This window comes from Nyctereutes procyonoides, unplaced genomic scaffold, assembly GCF_905146905.1.
Source record: "Nyctereutes procyonoides isolate TBG_1078 unplaced genomic scaffold, NYPRO_anot_genome, whole genome shotgun sequence".
Taxonomy (NCBI): Eukaryota; Metazoa; Chordata; class Mammalia; order Carnivora; family Canidae; genus Nyctereutes; species Nyctereutes procyonoides.
Genome location: NW_026575030.1, coordinates 33,022,145 through 33,047,507, shown reverse-complemented (window position 1 = coordinate 33,047,507; position 25,363 = coordinate 33,022,145). Strand labels below are relative to the sequence as shown.

The 25,363-nt window shown below is 38.1% G+C and overlaps 1 protein-coding gene across 1 annotated transcript in view; it reads left to right on the top strand.

The window, feature by feature from the left end:
* The window catches only part of PHLDB2 (pleckstrin homology like domain family B member 2), a 217,746-nt gene that overhangs the window by 167,456 nt on the left and 24,927 nt on the right, over positions 1-25,363 (top strand). The window contains 7 exon segments of the mRNA XM_055316051.1: positions 5,955-6,083; positions 11,252-11,407; positions 12,351-12,461; positions 14,857-14,946; positions 18,353-18,496; positions 21,080-21,220; positions 22,414-22,513. Coding sequence (XP_055172026.1) covers positions 5,955-6,083; positions 11,252-11,407; positions 12,351-12,461; positions 14,857-14,946; positions 18,353-18,496; positions 21,080-21,220; positions 22,414-22,513 — 871 coding nt within the window.

Genomic DNA, 25,363 nt, shown 5'->3' with positions numbered 1-25,363 from the left:
TTTGTTGCCATCCTGGGCTGTACTTGTTTATAACTAAACAGGCTTAAAGGTATGAATTGAAACTTAAATCACTCTATGCCATATAACGTGCCACAGTGAAATCTCAAGTTATTTGATTATTTTTCCTACAATAAGCATATTTCATTGTATCTTAAAAGGTTACATTTTATTCCCCATTATTATCTTGCCAAAGTACCTGTTACTTCCTCTCCATCCTCCCTTCAGAGCCAGGGGAAGACAGAGAGCCTGGCCCAGAATTCCTCAGCAAAGTGTTAATGCTTCTTGAGTGCAAAGCGTTTGCCAGGTCACAATCAGTGTTCAGAGGGGACCCAGCCCTTCCCTTGCCTCTTTCTTACATTTCAAAGTTAACTCCCTGACTAGAGGAAGTAGAAGAATATCGTGGGATTTGGGGATTAAATCAACAGGATTCCAGATTAGGGTTATTATTTTTTTTTTCTGGTGGTTGTTTGATTATACAAATCCCTAGTGTTCTGATTTTCCAGTTGTTTTCTACACTAAAAAATCCATCAATTGTGTAATTAAAATGCCAAAGCTAAAGGAAATAAAATCCCAAAAAAGAAGTATAAGGATGTGCCTCTTTAGAGGCAGGCAGAGAATGAGTTCTCAGTTACTATTTGCTGACGCAAGTCCATAATCTTTTCTCTGCAATTCTAACATCTGAAAAGTTATATGGGGGAAAGATCATTTTGTAAGATTAACACCAAAACTTAGTTGGTTGTAAAACCTGACTCTGACTGATATTCACACTTGTGTAAATATTCATAAGTAGCTGCAGAAATAGAAATGTGTTTGATTATGGGTACTGGCCCAGACCTTACTGGAAATCCCTTTTAATACATGCTGTAGGAACTATGTTACCTCTATAAAATTCACAATATTCTGAAATCTGGAACACATCTGGCCTTAAGAATTTCAGCTAAGTGATTTTGGACCTAAAGCCACTAATTGCCTAATCTGTGAACCCATGAGGATGCCTACCTCCCAAGCCACAGGTTTTAGGAACTAGAAATAAGGGTTTTCTCAGGGTATAAGGAAAGGACTTTGGATCGACTACCCTCAGAAATTATGGCTTAGGTACTATGAGTTTAAACATATCACTGCATCAACTCCAAACCTGACCCAATGTTTCATGAAATCCAAGTACTTAGTGCTGGGTTCTGTGCAACAGATTGAAAAATACAAAGATGGACCTTAAGTTTTAAGAAAATCTTTATTAAGCTAATAGAGTTGCCAGATTTAGCAAATAAATAAATAAATAAATATGTGTGTATAGATCTTCTATGTACATCCTATCCTATATATATATATTTATATATAATAAAATATTTACATATGTAGGATGCTCAGGTACATTTGAATTTCAGATAAACAGTAATTATGCCCTAAGCATTATTTGGAACATACTTATATTAAAAGATCATTTGTCATTCATCTGAAATTCAAAAAAAATTTTTTTAAAAGATTTTATTTATTCATGAGAGACATACAGAGAGAGAGAGGCAGAGACACAGGCAGAGGGAGATGCAGGGTCCATGCAGGGAGCCTGATGTGGGACTCAATCCAGGACTCCAGGATCATGCCCTGGGCCAAAGGCAGGGGCCAAACCGCTCAACCACCCCGGGATCCCCTGAAATTCAAATTTAACTGAGTGTCCTCTATTTTATCTGGCAGCCCTATAAGCTTATAAAGTAAGCATCTTTTCAGAGTAACCATGAACCATCTGCTTGCCAAGTATAACTTAGATGTGGTAAAATTATTTCTTCATTGGTATTCAAGAATCTGTGTAATATTGAAATTCAAATAGAGCCAGCAACTTAATTTTCAGTTCCTTCCTTCAGAAATACAACTCAAAAGAGAGAAAACTTATGTTACTGTCTTCTAACCACACATCCAGCAAAATCAGTGGTCCTATGATGAGTTTTGGATTATTAAGTTCATTAAAGATTATTGGTGCTTCTTGTGAACGAGCTTAGATTGCTTAGGGGAAACTCATCCACACTCTTGATCATTTGTGACTAGAAGAGAGTCATTTTGCATCTGAACTTGAAATGTATCAGAATCTCACAGTCTACTCTTTGGTTTACTTGAGGCATTTAATCTGAGTGTAAAAAAATTGTACAATCGAGGTGTCACTTGTAAAAGGGACCTTTTATACTATGAAGTAAAGGCACTAAGCCAAATGTTTTGAGAGCACTCTTTAGTGCCTTGTGTATTAATATCTTGTGTCTTCATTAAAAAAAAAATTGAATAGTTGTTAATCGCCTTTGCCTCTCACATCAGCCTGAGTGGCTCATTTAGGGTTTCCTAACCTGGCTGTGTATGAGAAAACATGGCAGGATTTTTTTAAATGCTCATATCCCAGCCTTTGGCTCCTGGATGTCTGACTGAGTGGAGACTGGGGAAATAGTATATTTAAAAGCTCACCCAGGTTTTTTTAATGTGCAGTCGGGGCTAAGAATCTCAGAGCTGACTGGACTGTACATTGTGAGGACAGTGATCAGCCTTCTTCTTTTCTCTACTTACTCTCCTTATAAATATTTACTGAGTGAGTGAAAAAACAACTCACCGTGGAAACGAAGAGAAGCCTGATTTTATATACTGATTTCTGCTTTAATTTGCTGTGAATGATTTACCTTTGGCCATATATACACTTTAAGAACATCATTCTTAAACATTAAAAAAAAAAAAGGCAAAATCTGGCAGTGAATTTGAGACCCAGTTGGATTTTGCCAGCACATAAAGACAAATCAATACAAGAGCAGTGCTAATAGAAGCAGCCGTGTCTCTAGTGAAGTCACATTCTGTTCTTGGTTTTATAAATGCCCCCTTGTACCTCTGGATTTTCCTGGAGTGTTCTAATTCCTTATACTCTTGTTTTTCCAATAACGTTAAATCTGTTAAATTTATTAAAATTTATGAAATTCTCATTAAAGTTTAATAAATTTATTGAAAATTTAGTTTAAATTTCATTTAATTTAAAATTCATTAAAAGTCACTTAAGTACATTTGTTTCTTGAAAACAGATTTATGAATCCTAAAAGAAAAAGTGATGCTCACTGCCAATTTGGTGTTTAGAAAATATTGCTGTGCCTATAGTAATTAGAATAGATGAGTTTACCAGTTTCCATCTGGGGGAAGGAAGTAACACTCAATGTTCATGTTTTGCACATCAAAGGCAGGAATCCCTGAACCCTGAAATGCCATCGCAGAAGGTGATATTTTCAGCTCTAATTAACTAGTTGCCTAGAGCTAATTTTCCTTTGAAAACTTTCTGGGCAAAAAATAGAAAGTAGGAATATTCATTTCTTTCTGGCTTCAAGTTGGCCAACTTCTGGCTGGCACGAGAGTGATATCACCTCTCTGCTCCTCTGTGATTTATGGCCTGGCCCACCTGCCACTAGTTCTTTGATCCTTCCCCTTTACTTCCTTTGCCCTAGCTTTGGCCCCACTAAGCTTTTGCTCTGAGACCCACATAGTGGTCATAGCATTACCGGTAAACCAGAGAAGCTGCAGAAGGTTCTAATGGGGCACAATTCTTCTCACTACTCCCTTATATGGAATCACAAAACATTTTGAGCACCTCAGAAGGAAGGTGCTATGTAAACATAAGTCACTTTCTACTACTTATCTGTGCTTATCAGCAGTGATTAAAAAAATTGGGGGCATCAGAGGAATAGTTGAGCTATTTCTTCAGATTTAAGACCTGTGTTTTAGGCCAGTGCCTTTCCATATAATCAAATATCATACAATCAAATATCAATGTTTTCTGTCTGATGTAACTTTAAATTTTACAGTTTTGCTCATACAAGGTATTTAATGGGATTGGATAGTTGTTTGGGATTTTGTTTTCGTTTTTTGGGCGGTGTTATCGAACTTTTTTGAAACTAGAATTTCAGCAAAATCCTGTGATACAGTTATCTAGAAATAGAACTCTTTTTGGATAAAATTCTTCTGCTGTGCTGGGTGGCGGGCACTGAGGGGGGCACTTGACGGGATGAGCCCTGGGTGTTATTCTGTATGTTGGCAAATTGAACACCAATAAAAAATAAATTTATTATTAAAAAAAATTCTTCTGCTGTGTAAATAGGGCAAGCTCTGATCCACACAGAGAAGAAATAACACATTTCCCTTTCCAAGAGACAACCGGTATTCTGTATCGCTGGTTGTACTAAAGGGAAAAAATGATTCATTCTGAAACTAAAGACTGAATCTGCCTGGTCCTGGTATATTCAGCTTTACTGTGAATGAACCCTTGATCATCCTTCCAGTCTGCGAACCAGGCCATGGCTCCTCTCTGACTCCTACACTCTAGGTTTGCCCTGGGGGTACAACTTGCCTTTGAAGACTGAAAAAACTTTCCGGATAGTCTGCAGAAGTTTAAGTTGCAGAAACATTTTTAGATTGATATATGAAGTAGGACTCTCAGTTTTATGACTTCCAGGTTTAATCATTTTGAGAGGAAAAAAAATGCGCTTTACACCTAAATACACATTTCTAAAATGCCCTTGACATTTGAAAATTCTCTGACAAAAATGGACACCTAAGTGAACTGATATAGGTATCTATGTCCTGTAGTTTCAGATTTAAATTATAGCCTCTTTCATAAAGAATCTAAAGACGTGTTTGGGAAATCATGGCCATTCGGATGAAGAAATTATAGTAAGTATAATTTTATAGGACTATTTCAGAGCTTCATCCCTTAAAACAAAAATCTTCTAAGCTTCTCTGATCAAGCTCAGAAGCCAGTTTTATTGCTATCAGGGCACATCGAGTGAACAAAGCAAGGAGAGTAAGGTGGTGGTCATTGTACTTACAGAGGATTAAATCCGGGTAGTGCTTCATGAAGCACTTCCGTGTAGGCTAACAGTTAAACCCCAGGAGAATCAGGTCTGAGATTTACTTCAAGGCTTCAGAGCACCATAAAGGGAACACAGGTTGGGAAGACAAGCACTAAACAGGTTGAAGTATCATTTCTCAGTTGAAAAGGTGACGTGTAAGGCTGTGTAGTCGCTGTCTTATAAGACTTGCCTGGTAGAGGCCAGAGAATGTCTAGGCCCCCTTGGAGTGTGTGGTTGAGGAAGGATTTGGTGTCATCTCCTCCTTTCTCTTCTATTTTCTGACACCTGGATGTTCTCCTTTCTTTTTCTCTACAGTCCATGTTTCAAGTATTTTCAATGTCAATCTAGACAAGTCTTCATCTCCACAGTAAATGTCACAAGTCGGCGTAGCCACATTGCATAATACGCCTCCCCTGCCTGCTTTGTCAGGGGTGCCTTCTTCCCTGCTCTCCTAGCCTTTGAATCCAATGCTCTTCTTAGAATCAGATTTTCTAATTGTTTAAGCTTCGAAGTTGGCCAAACAGCTAGACCTGTTTCAGATGGTCAGGGTGTCCCCTTGTGTACCTGGCATGTGTACCTGGCATGCTTCTGGTCTGAGGACAAAATTACATTAATTTCCAAAGCCTGCTTAACAAGTGCCTTGAGCAAATTGGACCATGATAGTACTTGGGGTAAATGACTACTTTCCTTTGGTCCTTTGCCAAGGGACCCTCTGCAAGGCTATCTCATAGATTTGGTTGGCATTTCTTTTGTCCTTTGTTGACCACTGACCAGCTTCTTCTGCTTTATAATATGGGGGCAGGAAGGAGGGAAGGCAGGCAGCAAGGATGGAAGTTTGGGGGTCATTGCCAATACCCAGTGAAGTGGACTGTGTTTTGAGAATGCAGAAATGAGGCCCCCTTTTTTTTTTACTTTCACTCCACCCCCCTTATCTTAGTCACTAACAAGGTATGTTTCCACATCCATAGGATATCTAGTTTGTGTGTATATGTGTGTGTGTGTGTATTTACATTATCCTTGGGAAATGTTCACTAACGCCTGCCTTGGGTGTGAAGGTAATCTCTATTCTTCTATTTTCTGATTTCTGAACTTCAGGAGAAGGTAAAGCTTGATGCTGAAAGGGAAAAACTAGAGAGGCTTCAGGAGCTTTACTCCGAGCAGAAGACCCAGCTGGACAATTGTCCTGAGTCCATGAGGGAACAATTACAACAACAACTGAAGAGGGTCAGTAGCAAACAGGAATGCGCCAGTTGTGTTTTTTTTATTGTTTTTGGGTTTTTTTGGGTATTTTTTTCAATGAAGTCCCCCTTAACCTATGACTTCCTCCTTCACACGGCATAAATTTGCTTAAGTTCTGGTCGTTAGATACTTTTGAAATAGAAACTTGCATGCTGACAGTCTATATAGTATTTCGTGCTAAGCAGTTAAACAATTCTTTGTTAGAATCCTTTACCAATTTATAATGCAAGAACAGTTCTGGAGTCGTTTGTAACAGAAGAGAGCCACTCCCGACACACACCTCACACCAAGCTTGTAGCCTGTAAATCAGCTGACATCTTTCCCTGCATTCTCTGCTGCATTGTGAGTACTGTTTGCCCTTGGATGTTTTTTTCTCTCAGCCTGATTTCATACATGAGTCCAAAAAATTATCCTATTCTCTGATTTGTTTCCCATCACCGCTCACTGCTTTTCTTTTTCTTTCTGCCTCATGGGGACACTGAACTTTTTTGCACAGTCACAGCAAACCCCAACACCCAAGATGCAGGGCAGTGCCCTCAGCATCTTCTCAGATGAGCATCATAATTTTTTAGAGCTTAGCGCAGCGTGGACTTTGTGGTGGGTTTTATCGGGTTATTCTCTGATCATTAAAGTTGGCGATGCTTAACATGGCCACGCTGGATATCTGCTGAAATGAGGCTTTGAGGTGGAGAGTTTCACAGCCTCTGGTAAGACCCCTTAATATTTCAGAGCCTCTGAATGACTGGGTTGTTTGCTCTGAACAGCAGCCCCAGTAAACTGTGACCCTGGGGAACAGTCTTGGATCTCTACAAGGATCATGTAATAGTAATTTGTGCTAAGTGACTAACAACTAATGATTCCATGTGGGTACAAAAGAAGGCTAGTTTCATTCATGTTACTCTGCCAGGACCTTCTTGGGAGTGGGCAAGTGGAAAATCAGCTAAGGTATCCCACCCTTGGGGATATTTAAGATGGCCTTTAATACAGAACCCCTTGATGCCTTAGAATATCACCAGGTTATAAAAAATTACATTTAAAACTTTTCAAGTGTATTACAGATGTTGAAAGCACTTAATAAATCGTACCAAAGTCAACCAATAGTTGACCTGCAGCGTAACGATTTTAATATTTTGCCAAATAGTAACTTTCTTACTATGTTGGATCGAAAAGTCCCAACAACATTTCTTCCTCTTTACTCGTTTTATTGTATACAGCCTGAATTTGTTGTAAGAAGATAAAACTTCCTGTCCTTCAGGGTCATAATTCTCTGGAAATCTTTATGATAAAAATAATTGGGAAAACAATAGCATTTGTGAAATTATTTTCCCTTGTAATTTGTATGTATGCTGGTTCACCAAAGAGACTGGGAAACTGGCTTTTATATTCGTTCGCTGGCTTTCAACTCTCCTTATCACTAAAGATTTTACACAATGGTCATATTACTTTATTTAGAGTTGGCAACAACTTCTGTATTTTGTTCTTTTCTGCCTCTGGTTATCCTGTTATTGCTTGTACTCTTCATAAACACTGCTGCAAATAAAAATTGGTAAATTCTATGAATAACTGAGACTCAGATTGATATAAATAAAGACTGTTTAATCTAGCCTCTATAGGATAACTCATAAATGTACGTATGTTCTAAGGATGTCCAAAGGAGGACAGACAGTGACGCAGACAGTCTGTTCCACTATTTCAAGGCAAAGACCCCTTCCTCTTCTTCTCCAAGCAGAGTGTAAAGTTCTTACTGTAAATCCCTCTCCTTGGGAGAGATACTGGCTTGTAGTAGCCTCTGCTCACCTGCATTAAGAAGTCTACTAATTCTATTTTACAAGGATGATGACCAGAGTAACTCTCTGCCAGTCCCACGGCTTCATCAGTAAAAAGTTCACTTATTTCACGACAAGTCCGTTCATACTAGGAACTTCCTGTGTTACCACAGCTCATTTCCCTTCAGACTTCAAACACTTCAGAATACCACTTCATTACAGAGCTTTCCCGAAGGCATTTAAACTAGATTTAGTAAAGGTGGTTTTATTACCACAAACTTCATTAGGGTGCAAGTCATACAAAATAAAAAATAAATGAAAGGAAGAACATCATTTTCTTAAACAGTGTGTTATCCCAAACACTTAAGCTGAAATGATGGAATGAGTTTTCTGTGCACAACACTGTGGACTTATGACTGGGCTTCTTATTTCTAATTCCCTGCTTTAGAGTCTGAATACAGCTTTCATCGGAGGAGTTGTATATGGTTGATGGGGGCTCACCAGCTGAATGGTTCCCTGGGATGCAAGCATTGTGGGAAAGAAAGCAGAAGTTAAATGAGTCTTTCGTTTGCCAGGATAAGTTCCACTATTAAATGGAGGAGACACCTGGCTAGGACAGTTTTCTTGTACTTTTGATAATTTACTCAACTGAATGGTTGATTTCAGTCTCTTGAGTCACACACACACACACACACACACACACACACACACACTCAGTGATATCAACAATTAGGAGACCTTTTTTCTCCCTGGCTTTACAATCAGTTTATCCTTTAATCTTCGATAAGTCATTCAACTTCTGTGGGTCTCAGTGTCCTCCTATATGAAGTGAGAAGGTTGCACTAATGATTTCCATTGTGTTTTTCCAAACTCCATAATTGTGCAGTTAAAATGTTTGACTTCAGGGCGTAAGATAGAGAAACGTTAACAAACTCTGAGCCCCACTTAAATTTGTTTTCAAAGTTGACTTTGAGCTGTCATGAAATTATTACTGTAATCTCTCCTGCCATACCACATCTATTCTCTCCTTCTGTCCCTCTGCTAAGCACAAACAAACAAAAACAAACAAACAAAACAACCCACAGAGGACTGCATGTAAACTTCTTCCATATAAATTCTCAAAACAGTTATTGGAAAGAAGGAATTGCATTCAATTTTCTTGAGCGCAGCTGTTTTATGTCTTTTCACTTTTGGCCTTCGAGCTTGCCAACCAGTAGAGATTTGTAATATTCCTTTTAGCGAGTGAAGCTTAGTTAAAATTTTCATTCAACTAGTCATGCCCTTGATGTTGAGCTTCCTGTATATATTACTGTGTGCTCCATTAAACAGCGCCCTGCCCCCAAATTCCATCCCCTGAATTCTTATTCTTATCTAAAATCTTCTCGAAGCTCTTTCCCCCTCCCTAGTTGTTTTTCTTTTACAGTATAAGTTTATATACACACATTCTAATTGTTTGGACAACTTGATCAGATGATTATACCAGCAGAATCTGAGTGCTGAGCTTAGCTTTAATTTTCAACTTTCTTACCCAATGTGCTAGCATTTTCATGCAACAGTTTAAATATTTACTACAGACAAATTAGTGGCTCTGTGACCTTCATGCGGCTAAGATAACACATGTTGCCTATTAACCACATGTGGAATGAGCAACTGACTGGCATAGTGGGCATATTGTGAGACATATACTCACTTTGAGTAAAGCTTATTTACAAACAAAAAAAGAAGGTTTATGAAATTATTTCTCTCAATAATCTTTAGCCACAAACCAAGCTCAATTGAAAGACCTTAAAAACTGGAGTATGAATGACTGTGTAAGTGAATAATATATCTACTGATGCAGATATTTCAAGACTGCAGGCATTTTGTTTTTAGACATAACACTCAAGTTATCTCTTAATTACATTAGTAGTGAGTAGATTGGGCCCAAATTCATTCATTCCTTTAGAAGTTATAAGCATAAAATGTCTGATAAATTTGAAATGTCAACCTATAACTTGAAACCAAGACCACTTTTTGATTGGTCAATTAAACTGTAAAAAAAAAGTGCTAAGAAATGCTGAATATGTTTTTCAAATTGTTTTTCTTGCTCTTAAGTTTTAAGAATCCACTGTGTTGACATATTCTTGTTGCTATAGTGCCGCTTATAATTACAGGGTAGCTAATTGTCCTTCTATGAATCATCCTCAGAATGTAATTCATTCCAGAAGACAGAAATGTATTATTCCATTTGATTACAAGGCTTAATTTATCACTCACATAAAAACCAAAAGAAGGGGAGGTATGTTTAAAAACTGATATAAATCTCATTTATCATATTTATCCAATTCTTTCTGATGTTTTGACTGAAAAAAAAAAAAACATGCTCTGGCTGTTTTACCTATGTAGAGTTGTAAATCATATAGCCCAGCTGCTGTTTCTTTTTGGCAATAGATTATTTACAAGTTATATATTTTTTGAAATCTTCTATACATACCACATTTATGGTTTTGTCAAAGGCTCCAAAATTAAGGAGGTGGCGTTTTTTTGGTGTAGGTTCAAGAATGATTCGTACAACATGTGCCAATCTCTGCACAGATACAGATTCACTTCTGTCTTCAGACACTTCATTGATTAGGAAATGCCTGTTCTAGATCATCTGATTTTTATGATTTCTGATCTTTCTTAAATGTCCCCAAATTATTCCCAGAGTAGCAGTGCTTAACCATTTGAGTCACCCTTTGTGCCTGATGAACGCTGTGCTTCCACTCTTCCAGTAAAAATCTTTGTAAATAAAAAAACAAAAAATCTTTGTAAATAATTTTAAGGGATTCACAGAAGCCCAGCGTAAGAATACCAACCGCCAAATGTTTTCGGCAACTTCTCCTTTCCACAAAATTATCTGAGCATGCATGCAATATATATATTATATAGGTCTAATCTGTATGTGTACCAAATTTTTAGTCTTTTTTTTACAGTCAATAACTTTGGAATCTCAAATTTGATCTCTATACTAAAGTCTCATTTCATTTGAAAATTTTGGAAAATTGTTTTCTCAAGAGAGCATGTCACACCTTGGTCAGTAGATAACGTTTCGTTATTTGCTGAATTCTTTTTATACTTCAAAGTCAACTTTACACCCACCTAGTAGTTTTAACAAGAATTCCTACATCCACAGAATAGTCTAAAACTGATGGTCAAACCAATACTTCTCTTCCCCAGTTCAATTCCATTCTAATGGTCACTACCCTGGGATTTCACTCCAAAAGAGAGGATTATCATCTTCCAACCCTGGTCAGCTTAGTAACTAGAAAGATATTTTGGACTGTTTGCTTTTAATAATTTTTCCTTTATGCTAAGAAGGCCACAGCCATTCCAATATGTCTTGTTTCCATTGCATTTTCTCCAAAGGACGCTGACCTGTTGGACGTGGAGAGCAAACACTTTGAAGACCTAGAATTCCAGCAGCTTGAACGTGAGAGCCGTTTGGATGAGGAGAAGGAGAACCTGACCCAACAGCTCCTGCGTGAAGTAGCTGAATATCAACGGAATATTGTGACTCGAAAGGTACTTTTGCCAGGAGTTGTTCAGTAGAAAAAAAAAATCCAAATTTGCCCCTTGCTCCATGACAGTAATCCTCATTAATATAGCCCTCTGTCTCCTTATCTTTATATCTGAATATATCTGTGTGTTTCACCACATATCACATTTGACAGTTTATGGCCCCTGCCATCTACATACCAAATGGTGCTCCGAGCTAGATAAGCTGAGATGTGTAACGGTTATTGTTACTTAATGCTGTAGGTGCATTTATGAATAAAATCTGGTATTTTTCATTGATGTGAAAACCAAGGGAGAGAAAAATCAGAAATTCAGATATTTGTTTTAAGTGACTTGCTTTTGCCATCGCAGTAACTAGATCTAGAATAATTCTGGGAACAACATCTATTTTGGAAGTTCTGTTTCCACTGCTCCTAGTTCTCGAAGCTGGCTGATAGCTTATTGCCATTCGAATAGCACCTCAGAATCCCGTGCTCATCGCTGGCTCCACCCAGATGTCCAGCCCCAGAATTCAGCTCTTGTTCCAAAACTTAGAATCACATCCCAGTGCTCTGTACTAAACCAATAAAATTGAGGGAAAGGGAAATGAAAATGGTGACTTCTTAAGCTCTCAGCTTAAATAAGAACTTACATTGTTATTTTTCCCATGAAGCATCTCCCAAGATGATTCACTTACAGTCTAAAACAAGATTTCCTGTTGACTTCTGCATTCTTCAAATAGATTTTAAACCACGTGGACTATATTGGCCTTAGGTAAAGAAAAACCTTGAGCTTGGCAGGTCAAAGAAACTGCCTCACAGTCTCAGTATAATAATCACTGTCTACTACCAATGAAAATGTGCCCATCACTAATCCAGTTGTAAACACTTTTCCATTTTCCAGGACATACTGGCAAACCAGTGAATGTCTAACGTGCCTCTGTATATGATCATCTTTTTTTTTTCTTCAGGAAAAAATTTCTGCACTGAAAAAGCAAGCCAATCATATTGTCCAGCAAGCTCAGAGAGAACAAGATCATTTTGTGAAAGAAAAGAATAATTTAATAATGATGTTACAAAGAGTAAGTATTTCCTTTTTTAGCACTGGTTGTAGTAGAACTCAGGTTCCAACTTGGGCAAAGTTGCTTCCTTCAAAGAAAGTATCTTTTAATAGTGAATAGTTTATTATAATTTAAAGAAGACTTTGTAATACACATTTTTATTTAATTCTCCACATTAATAAGCTGATGCTCAGCAAACAATTCACTCTAATTCAGAAAATAAGCAAGGACATTTTCCTCATGCTTTTTCCATGGTGTGAAAATTCAAACTATGAAAACCACATACATTTTTGAATTTTCTTCTTTTGAAAACACAGATTTTTCATCATGTAGGTGGAACATATTCTGCTTTTATTGCTGCTGTCAAACATTTTGGCTCAGCTGCTGTGGTGTCAAACTCCAATTATTTGCATGTGGGTCATCCTGGCAGTTACCATCCTGGGTTTAGTTTGGCTTCATTGGCTAGGTAGATACCCTGCTGGGGGGCAAGATCATCCTCACTAAAGTGACTGTGTTCCTATCTGCTCAGTGCCTAATGTGCATGTAAAGGGTTTTCTTTGCCCACCTGCTGGGTTTTCTAACATAGTTCCACATGATATCCAAAGCGACAGCTTAAATTAAATAGTGTAATATGGAGGATTTAAGTAGTTTCTAAAGTTTTAGCAAAAAAATGGGAAAAATCTCTTAGTGATAGACTTTTAAAAATGAGTAATCACAATCACAGAAATACCACTTCCTCATTAAAATGTATAAAATATGATTCTTTTCCAAAAATTGTGATCTATAACCACAATTTGTATTTTCCCAAATTGATCTATAGCTCCATCTCAATCTCAATAAAAATTCCAACAGACGGGCAGCCCTGGTGGCTCAGCGGTTTAGCCCAGCAGATCAGCCCAGGGCCTGATCCTGGAAACCCGGGATCGAGTCCCACATCGGGCTCCCTGCATGGAGCCTGCTTCTCCCTCTGCCTGTGTCTCTGACTCTCTCTCTCTCTCTCTCTCTCTCTCTCATGAATAAATAAATCTAAAAAAAAAAAATTCCTACAGACTTTTTTGTAGAAATTGGTAAGTTCATGCTAAAATTTATAGTTGATCTGCATTATTCATGAATATTTGTGAACTTGCCTACTCACTAAAATTTGTTTGTAGCCCCCAAATCAATACTTGTCATACAATTCACTGACCTGTGTAGAGCAATAAAAATTTTGAGTCTCAGCATGCACATTCCTGGCTGAGGTTGGCTCTACCTTCCTGTTTCAACTCCCATAGAGTAAATAAGTATCCTTTTTGTGCACTAGTTAGTGCTATGTTTTTACATAGTTTGTGCCTTTTTTTTTTTTTTTTGGTGATTTTGCTGTTTAAGATGCCTCCCAGCATAGTGCTAACGTACTGTCTAGTGTTCCTAAGAGCCGGAAGGTTGTGATCTGCTTCAGGGAGAAAATAACGTGTTAAATAAGCTTCATTCAGGCATGAACTACAGTGCTTTTAGCTGTGAGTTCAGTGTTTATGAATCAACCATGTATATCAATAAGCCGTCTTTAACAGAAACACACATAAAGCAGAGTTATGTATTGATCAACTGATGACATTATTTTGACCAGAAGCCCACAGTAACCCACTTCTGTATTTCCTGCAGGAACAACAGTTCAGTAGTTACTGAATTACAATTCAGTGTTCATGGCAAATTTATAGAACATGAGAATTACAAATAATGAGAGTCAACTCTGAAAATGCCAAGAGCATAGAATAGCCAAAATAATTTTGAACAAGAACCAAGTTGGAGGATTTATATTATTTGATTTCAAGGTTGCCTCTAAAGCTAGAGTATTTAAAATGATGTGGTGGTGCTGATACAGCTGGACATAAAGATCAATGGAACTAAACAGAAAGTCCAGAAATAGACCCACACATATGCCGTCCATTGATTTTTTTTTTTTTTTGACAAAAGGTTCTGAGATAATCCAGTAGGGAAAAGAAAGTCTTTCCAACAAATAGTGCTGGATCAACTGGGACACATGGAAACAAGTGAATCCTAATGCGTCTGTCCTCACACCATGCATATAAATTAATTCAAGGCAGATCGTAGACTGCAACATAAAAATTAAAGTGATAAAGTTTCTAGAAGAAAATATAGGACTGCAAGTATACTTCCCTGGCCTTGGGGCAAGCAAGGATTTCTTAAAGAGGATATGACAAAGGACTTAAACCCAGAATATATTACAAACTGCTACAATTCAATAATGATCAATAAACAATAAATAATTAAGAGAAAACCAGCCAAAGATTTGAGTACAAACACTTCACCAAAGAAGATATATGAAGAGTCAATAAGTCACATGATAAAACACTCAACGTTGTTAGTCATTAGGGAAATCCACGATTAACCAAGCTTAATAGATTTTGTGTTTCTTCAGGAAAAGGAAAATCTTTGTAATTTGGAAAAGAAATACTCCAGCCTTTCTGGGGGGAAGGGGTTTCCTGTCAACCCCAGTACTCTAAAAGAGGTAAGCTATGATTTTACATGTCTACTCATGCCAGCTTAGAAATCAAGAGATGTGCCTCAGTTTTTTGTGATTAACTCAATAGGAAAACATTAACTGGGAGGACTTAGAAAGCATTCAATGCTGTGATGGTTTTCCTGCCTTTTATTTATGCTTTGAGGATTTTATGGATTATTTTTGTGTTTAATGCAGGTACACTGTGTGTGTGTGTGTGTATGTGTGTGTGTGTGTGTGTGTGTGTGTGAGCGGGTACAGACTATGCTTGACAGTGACATTGTGGGTTAACTTGTAGTTTCAAACAAGTTAGGATCCATGCGAAGATTAGTCTTAAATTCCCTCTCTGCCATTTCCTTTTTCAGTTCCCCTCTTTCTTACTTTCTTTCTCTTTCTCTTAAGTCTGAGGGCACATGAAAATGCACATTTGCTAAGATAGTCTGCTTCCTTTCTTTTCTGTTCCTTTTTCCCAAAGTTGTTTCTACTATTCCCCTCCCTAAATTAGAAAATCCTATTTACATTAAGACACACACACACACACACACACACACACTCACACACTCTTTATTCTAAACTTTCATCTTTCTGAAATACCTTTTAATGGAGCTATGCTGCTACAGTGGAAGAATATTTTAACTCTAATTTGGAAAATCATAACCCTGAGTGAGAAAGAAATAGCTGTGTGTATGTGTTTTTAGTATAGTTGACACACAGTGTTACATTAGTTCCAGGTGTACAACATCGTGATTCAGCAAGTTTATAGAATATGCTGCATCCACCACAAGTGTGGCTATCATCTGTCCCAATTGAAAATAACTATATTTGTTTTTTTTCCCAAAAAGCTGAAGAAAAACTTGCTTCTGCATAAAAATTTGTGTGATTAAAAAAAACCTTTATTTATAAATATCTTTTTAAAAGTGGAGTTAAGACTTCCAACATAGGAAGTATTGTGTGTGTGTGTATGTGTGTAGGTATATGAAGTAAATGCTCATCACGTAGTAAGTATGAATAACATGTATCTTGGAAGCATTTTGTGAAATATTTCTACAAGAGCTTTATTAGATCATTCAGTTTCATAGTTTCTCTCCATTACTCAGAACGTGGAACTGGCAGATTCAGTGAACAAAGGGTCACAGTGGATGGAGTGTAGTGGAAGAAGAGAAGGTCAGTGAAGTGGGCAAGGACCAGGGCTTGGGAGGCATGTTAAAGAAATACGGTTTATCTTATGTGGCTGGGAAGTCACTGAGTGAGGGAGTTTAAGCAGGAAGGTGATATTATTTGATGTCCATTTGTTAACCATCACTCTGGGCTGCGGGACAAGATTATGAAGAGTAAGATGAGAAGCAGGGGAACCTGTAAGGAGGTGATTGCAAGGATGTAGACTGGAGATGCCTGCGGCTTTCCTTCACACAAGGGCAGAGAGATGGAGAGAAATAGCTGGATGTGGATATATTCTGAAGGCAAGAGTTGACAGTTCTTGCTGATAAATTGGATGTGAAGATGAAGTAAATTAAGGGAGGTATTAGGAGTGATGTCATTTTTCCAGTTTGAATAATGAGCTGACCAGCGAGGACCTTTTCCTGAGGTAGTGAAGAAGGGGAATAGTGCAGGTCTAAGAGGGAAGATGTGCAGTTTGACTCAGGACATACTGATTTTGAAGGGCTGTAGCATCCAAATGAATTAGATAGGCTCTAAGGTCTTTTTACCCGTTGGTTCGAGAATAAAATCTTTCCTTTTCTGTTAATGAGTTGTTCGTTTTCTCTGCAGACTTCCTGGTGCCAAAAGCCCATTTGGCTTTTTGCCATTTGTATGGCTCCAACTCTTGTGTTTGTTGAGTAGTTATGTTCTCTTCATGGACTAAGCTGACTTGGCTCACAAGATGTTATTTCTTCCTTCCTTTCTCTCTCTCTTTTTTTCTAAGGAGTGATTAATTTATATCTAACTCTTTTAAACAAGTCCTGCTTTTGACAAATGGCATACATTTTTGAGCAATTAATCAGGTCATGTGGCCTATGAGTATGAAGAATCAGATCTCGATTTTGAAGCACTGCACTGTCACCTGAGCAAAAGAATACCTGAAAAGTCATTCTCTTCTTTCCCCTTCATTATCAAAGATAAAGTGATATTCAAAAACCCAGTTGTCAACTCCCCTGACTTCAGTTTAATTTTCTGAAACTTTACATGCTGTCTATTGCCAGGAAGTACAAGACCCTATTCAGCAGCATTTTAAAACCTACAATTTATAAATAATCAACTCTAGCTTTCTCCACTTTGTCGTAATTATAAATTACCAGTGAAAACCTTGCTTTCCTACCTGAAATTTTTGCTTCACCAGCAAAATGGTATCTTGCCTACCCTGGCACCACTTTTTTAAAGGATCGATGGGCTAATAGAAGAATCCAAGTGCTAAATTAACTCAGTTTTACTTTGAAAAGTGGAATATTATTCTATATTCTGTATTCTGCTTTTCCTGCTGTTTTGTTGATGTGGTGAGAATTATGGCTGGTCTGTATAAATACTTTCCATGAAAATTTACAAGTGCCTTTTCCTCAAATATAAATTGAGGAGTTTTGATTCTTGCAAGTTTTGGTTCATGGCTATTTTCTCGAAGCTGAAGCCAGAAGTGCATCATTGTACTTAAAAGTCACAGGCAGTTTTCTGTCCTCTGGTAGAGCTGAGAGTTGAGGAAGCCGCCTTGAATTGAAATAGCTTTGAGCTACAACTCTATCTGGATGGGGTGGGGTGGGGTGGGGTCCTCTGGTGTGTGTGTGTGTGTGTGTGTGTGTGTGTATACATGTGTCTTACTAGGAAAGGCTCATGAGGGGATGAGTGTCCCTTTTATTCTCATTTAGTTGAGATACCTAAAAACTAGATTGCATTACAAATAAGTTACTATTTATAAAATTTCTTAGTACAAAAACCTGAAGTCCTCAGCCCACTTTGTACTCATACTCTATCTTGTCAGAAAACAGAAGAAAAGAGGAAAATCTAAAAATAAGGATTTGCGGAAAAGGCTCTTGAATTATGGAGTGAGTGATTGCATTGTAAATTTATATCTCAGATTTTTGTGTGTGTGGTTAAGTGTTGGATAGTGATACCCTCATTCAGTCAACAGAATGAATGCTGATACCTCTACATATTTTAAAATTGAAGGTTGGGGTTGTTTATAATATAGTCATCTTTTACTTCACCCGCCCCCCCAAATTGTGTGTAATGTTTGGAATATCATTTTTCAAGATTAAGCATCGTAAATCCATTTTAATTGCTGATGATTCCCTTAATGAAACATTTGGTAATTCCACAGATATTTGGCTGTGCCGCTCGAAGCTAACTCCATTGTACTGGGAGCATTAATACTCTCGCATGCCTCAGCTTTTGCTTTCTTTGTGTCTAATTTCTGAATTCCTCCTTTTAGGGCTATATCAGTGTAAATGAATTTAATGAGCCATGTGTCAATTCCACGAATCTATCCCCTTCCACTCAGTTCCCTGCTGACGCTGACGCTGTTGCCACTGGGCCTACCACAGCTGTGCTGGTGAGCCAGCCACAAAATAAAGAGGTGTGTTGGCATGACATTTCATTCATTCACTGCTTTCCTCATGTCAAAGATTAACCCATGGTTACCTGAAAATGAAGATGTGTGTGACCCATATACATCTGGTTGACCAGTAGGCCAGAGTGATGCTGAGTATGAAAAACATACCAACCTGGGGCACTGTCCCATGGATTGTCAAATGGGAAATCATGAAATAGGTGGTGCAGAGTGGAGTGCCAAGAGAATTAAGTTCAAGACAATAAGCTCTAGGTCTTAGCACTCTGACCTGACCTCGTTTTCATAGAAACCAAAAAGCCTTTCTTAAACTGTTAGTTTGAATCATTTTTCCAGTTTGATTTTGTTTTATGTTTGTGGTATGGATTTTTTTTTTAATGTTATGCCTTTTTAGAACATCTGGGAAGGGGCAACGAGTAGTAAATTAAAACACCTTAGAACTGATCCAAGTTGCTCCCAGAGTGGAATTTTAACAAGAGGCTAAATTGAAAGATCCTGGCCATCATTTGTGACTTTGTGATTAAAATACAAGAAAACAGAATAATGAGATTATCGATTTCATTTCTTTGTCTTATTCTTTCATTTCATATGGACACGTGCATACTTTTTCTTTCTCCTATAAAGCAAAGATCACCTGTCTGTTCTGGATTTATGTTTCCTTCCACCCTCTCTCCTCATCCTATCACTCAACTTCCATCAGCCCCTTGGCCGGAAGTCCTGGCTCCGACTGTCGATCCTTTCCCTTTAAATGACACACCTCCTCCTCTACCAGCTAAGAAACACAGAATGCAGCAACAGCAGCAGGAGCAACAGGTAACTTAGGCACTGGTGTTCAGAGTCTGAGACTTTGACCTTGACAACAAAGTCAGTAATGTGGAGTCTTGCCTTCCACTTTTCCAAAAGTATTTTTTAAAAAAGAAAAGTAACATATTCCTTTGCTAGGTTTTCTTTTATCTGGTTGGGTTTTTGTTCTTACATTTTTTAAGGACATTTAGTATTTTTTAAGAGTGTTGGGATTGTTCTAAACTTTGACACCTTGATTGTCCCCTCTTGACTTTTGACATATTGGAGCTAGATACGTTTCACGTCTTCATGCTTCAGTTCCCATTCAATCCAAATATTGCAACTTGTCTCAGGTAGTTTTCAAAATGATAATAATTATTTCCATTAAATCCATAGTATAAAAAGTTGCTGTGTCAATGCAAAATATTTTCCTTACAGACTTACTGAAATCATAATAATGGACAACATACCCTTGCTATGTGTCAAAATGTGCTAAACATTTTACAAATAAATATCTCATTTCTTCCGTCTACTAGTCCTGAGAAATAGGAATTAACTCCTTATTGACATTTAGGGAACTGAGGCTTAGCAGAGGTAAATAGCTTGTCCAGGGTCACACCACAAAGAATGCATTTGGTTCATAGAAATTTTTACTGATCGTATATTTTAAATAAAAAATTCATTATTATGAATGTCAACCTTCTTTTAGTATATCTAGTGCATAATCATGCTTGGGTATTCAAAAAGTCTGTTTTGAGGTTTCCTTTCAACTATAATCAGACGTTATATGAATTTGGCCCCAGAAGATGGTAAGGAGTCATAGTGACTGGATCCCCAAATTTGATGAGCCCTGGTTTGCTGTGCCCAGCCATTACATTTCTTGAAGTTATCTTCACTGCCTTTTACCTTTTATTAAAGGATATATCTCTTTGCTACTTTTAGGCTAATAAATATTAACTACTATAAATAGATAATTATAAAGTTAAAATTTAGACATATTTCATGATTGGCATGTTTAAAGATCATAAATTTGGTAATTCAAATCTGCATTAACTTTAATGTATTTCAACAACCTGAGCTTATAAAAAAAGTGATCAAACCCTAAGAACCTCTAATTAGGAAATCACTACTCAAGGCATTTTGGGAGGAGGCTAAGAAAAATTTGGGCAAATTTCAAGTTGGCAAAAATGTTGCCTAAGGAATCTGAAAAAAAATAAGAAAGAAATGTTCAACCAGAGGATTTTTAAATATAAGGGGTTACTATAGGGATTTCTTGGGTAAGATCTTTTTTAAATAAAAGAGTAACCTTAAACGTTATATGGATTTGGAGTGTTTATATGTAATTAAAATATTATTCCAACTTTAAAACAACTTCCCTGTTTACTCGCTCTTTCTCTCCATCTTCTCCCTTCTCCCTTCCTTGTTCTCCTCACACTGGGATCTGTGCCATCATACAAAACTGTCCAGACAGACAAGGGGAGAAACTGCTTACTTGCTTTGTCCACTGGCTGTTCCGCCACCATCATAATAATTTGTAAGTTGTCCTGAGGCCCCAAGGCAGCAGGCACTATGAAAGTGAAAGGTGGATTTTTTTAAGTTTCTAGGTTCAGTAGTAAATTCTTCCAGTGTCTAAGTATCTTACCAAATGCTAGCCCTAGTCTATTAGTGAACACAAGTATAAGTTGATTTTTTTTAAAATTCTGTGTTAAAATTCCAAAACTTCTTTGTAAATGCATACTTCTTAATTTCTTCAGTGACCTGTTTCAATTAGTCAAGTTTTGCTATTCTGCTTTACATTTGCATTTAAAGCATTTTAGAAGTCTGGAAGAAAGGAAAAAACAGCATAAAGAAGGCCTCTATCTGAGTGACACTTTGCCTCGAAAGAAAACCACACCTTCCATATCCCCACATTTCAGCAGTGCTACTATGGGGAGAAGCACCACCCCAAAGGTAGGCCGTGGGGTGAACCAGGGGCTTCGCATTCAGTGAGTCTTGTCCTAATGTTGGCCAACGAGCAAAGGCTCTTAAAAAAAGTGCTGAATAATAAACCATCAAGTTTGCTTGTTGGGCAGATGTATGACTCTATTGCATTGTCTATTGTATTCGGAAGACATTTGGAATTGTACGCTCTGGGACTGAAGGACCTGGTCCTGGGTATTTTCTCCCACCACCACACAAATGGTGGATAGTGTTCACCTACATGACAGATTCCCAAGACTGCCTCCCAGATCTGGAAATTGGGGAATATAAACTCTGGATTCCAGGAATAATAATTGAGAGTTGTTTCTATAAGCCTGTTCTTGGACTAAGCTCTTTGTATAGATTTTCTCATTTTAAAATCCAGCAACGCTATTCAGTAGAGGTTCTCATTATTTTCCACATTGCACAGATGAACAAAGCGAGGTGTAAAGAAGCTAAGCAACTAGCCCAGGTGCCTTCAGCTGGTTAGCAGTGAAGCTGGACTATGAACCTACGTGTGACACTTGAGTCCTCACTCATGTTTTCCTGACATGGCCAGGGTGTCACTGCAGAAAGAGAGGGAGAGGCAAATGAGAAGGAGGTTCTGCGTGGGCCAGGCTTTGGGGCCCTTCCCCTGTCCTTAATCAGAGTCACTTTGTTTTAATCTATTTTATAAACTGGTATTTCAAGTCTATGTCACACTAAGGATTTTCTATCTTAAAAAGTGCTAAACCCACTAGGGTAGGTCATCGGTCTCTCCAGTCTTCAGGGGGAGATGGAAATTGGAAATTGGTACACTTGTAACAAATACAGCTCTTCTTTTCCTTGTGCATGATATGCATGCATTCTTGTACCTGCATCTGCCCTTGGCTCCTTACGCATGAAGATCGTTAGTTGTTCTCTAAGGGTGATTTTGGACAGCGTTTCCCCATCTGTCTTCTTTTTTTGGAATTGCTGCCACTGGAGAGATTGGTGTGATGTTGAACCTGCTGTGCAGCTCCTTGGAAGGGCCCATGACTGGCCTTTGGCACTTAGCATGCATAAATGAGATGCCTTCATTCCTCCTTCTTATCTTCCCTGCCCTCTGGGCTTACACTGGCGCTATGGAAATGGGGATGTGGCCCCATCCTGGAGGACCATTTGGTCTGCAGTTTGCGTGAGATATTTCCTCCCGGTTCTCACAGGCTCACCTGCCCCTGGGACAGAGCAACAGCTGCGGGAGTGTACTCCCTCACTCGCTGGCAACCATGACCAAAGACTCAGACTCTCGGAGGATGCTCAGAGGTAGGTACCTTTTAAGTCAAACATCATGTCTGTGGTTAAGCATTAGAATTCTCAGGGAGAGAGCTCAAGAACAGGGTTGGGGATCATTAGGGAGGGAATAACCAAAATCCTCAGTTTTGTTCTTAACGAGTCTTCTTTGAAGAAGGATCTATATCTCATTATTGCTGTTCTAAGGTAACTTTTTCTAATGTATGTATGGCTGGCAGCTTTTAAACATACGCATTGTACTTTATAAATTCAATAGAATTCTCAAACCAGGAAAGCCCCCAGGGAATTACTAACCTTCCCATTTGGTAGAAAGAAAAGAGACCAAGCAAATCCAGAGATCACCAGGGCACTTAACTAAAGCCACTTATCTGGCCTGTGGCTGAGCCACTGTTGAAATATACCCAGAAGAGTCATTGAGCTGCCACAGTCAGTAGAACACTAGTGGCCCAGGACAGTATCCCCTGTGGGCTTCTAATGTGGCCTGAGCTTTTATTCTATGTGGTTGTTGGGTTTCAGGTAGACTTTGATTCTCGGCATCTTTTACCTCTTTGTAATAATACATTGCATTTATAATAGGGCTGTCAAATAGTCTTTGTGGGGCTAGGAGAAATTACTATAATGCAGTTCCAGAGGTGAGTTTCTCCTTGAGTGGATTAGAGTTGTGTCAACACAGTCATTTATGTCAATAATTTATATGGGCCTTAACTTTTGAGCAGGCATAGTGCTAGAGACCAAGAATGCAAATGAATGACACAGTCCTCACCCCTGACATGCTTATACTCTAGTGAGGAAGAAAGACACGTAATAGATAATTTAAATGAAATGTGGTAAGTGCCATGATGGAGGAGTGCCCAGGATATAAAGGGGGATGCTGATGGAGTAGTGGGCATTTGGGTTCTAAATGCATTCATGCATTAGTGGGATTGAAACCCTTCCTTCCAAGCAGGCTGGGATTCAGTTCTTTTTTTAAAAAAAAAAAATAAATTTATTTTTTATTGGTGTTCAATTTGCCAACGTACAGAATAACACCCAGTGCTCATCCCGTCAAGTGCCCCCTCAGTGCCCGTCACCCATTCACCCCCACCACCCGCCCTTGGGATTCAGTTCTGACTACTCAGCCCTTCTGCCAGTGGTACCAGGGGATAAACACTAGTTTCCTGCCCTTCTCCCCAGAAGAGAAAAAAATGTGTGTGTGTGTGTGTATGAATGAATTTTGGTATATATAAAATATAAAAATGTATGTATGTGTGTTATATATATATATACTTCTCACTTGGATGAGGATTTTGAATCATTACCAGAAGTGATTTAAGAGCTCATGGAGTCTGTAGTATGCATAAGAGAGGTTTATAATGCATGAGAGGCTTATAATGTTAATATGTGAATCATACACAGTTGATTGAACTCTGCTTTTATTTTCTTTACTATAATTTCTTAAGCTAAAATATATCTTATAATTTATCAATATGCTAAAATATCTCTTATGATTTATGAATAATAAAAATACATCAGTCATGATATTTTGGCTCTCATTTATCATTGTTCACTTGTGGGTCAAGTCTATTTTCTGTTAAAGTATTTTTCTGTGATATTTTTAGACTTTTTGAATGGGTTTTTCCCACGGGGTGAGGATTTCAAAGCTTGAATTGGCCACAAGACCATATTTTATGTCAAGAGTATTTTCTTAATGAGTAAGAAAAACTAGAACTTTGTGCTAAATGGAGAGATTTGTGAATTTGAGAGCTATTAACATTTTCCTGTAAGAGGATTCTTACGAGAATTGTGAAACTGAAGGATGTTCAATCTTTATTTTTCTAATCTCTTCTTGCCCAACGCATAATGGGAATTCCCATCTTAGATTCATTGAGGAAATGTGAGCCAATTCCCTTAAGTCCATTGGGGATGTACTCTGCAAGATCCATTGACTTTGAGCTATCTTTCTGCTCTGATTCTTCACCGATGTACTTCACTTTTGTGTATCTGGGAAAATTGCTGCTCCATTCTTTCTTGCTGCAGCTCTAAAGTGCACTTCTTAAAGAGTTTCATGTGGTCCTGATGAGGTAGCTTCTGCGGAAACAGAGAACCATCATGTTGTGCGTTGGTCCAAGCAGAGATGAGGTGTCTTGTGAAGCCAGAGGAGGAGGGGCCAGGGACTGCTATTTTCAGAGCCACAATAGATGGAAACATTGGCAGGATTTTCTACTGACCCCATACAGGTGGGGGTCATACAAAGGGGGGGGGACCCCATACAAAGACCAGGAGGGTTGAATCATTATTGCATTTCGAATTGTTTCACTAACATATTACTGGCTTCACTAAAATAGCAAATGCAAGTAAAATTCCATGGATTTGAAAAAATTGGACCCAACACATTTTCATGAACTCAAATGTAATAGATCTTATCATGTAGGAGGGACTTACACAATTAACTTAAACAAACTGTTTTTTTTGCTGCTTGTCCATAATGGATACGTCAAGGACAATGGTGTAAGTATAAGCCTTCCTTCCGTCAGCGCTGTTTTCATAGAACTGACAATGTGAATCATGCAAACAAAGATCTTTGAGAGCAGAGTTTAAAGCAGAGAGCCCAGGAACTCAGCTCTTAAAGTTGTAATGGTTATTGGCTTTTGTACAACTTGTGAACTGTTCCTTTGTAAGCTCTAGAATGAATGAAATCTTTGTCCTTTTGTCTTCTGTTAAATGCAGGAAAGTCCAAGAAAGGTATGGCAACCTCCCTTGTGTGGTGTTTTTGTTTCCAGCAAATGTGGACAGGTCATTGTTCAGTCATCTTTAAGAAATGATCAGATTTGAAAATAGTGGATTTTTAGTCTAATCATTCCTTTTACACAATAGAGAGAAATT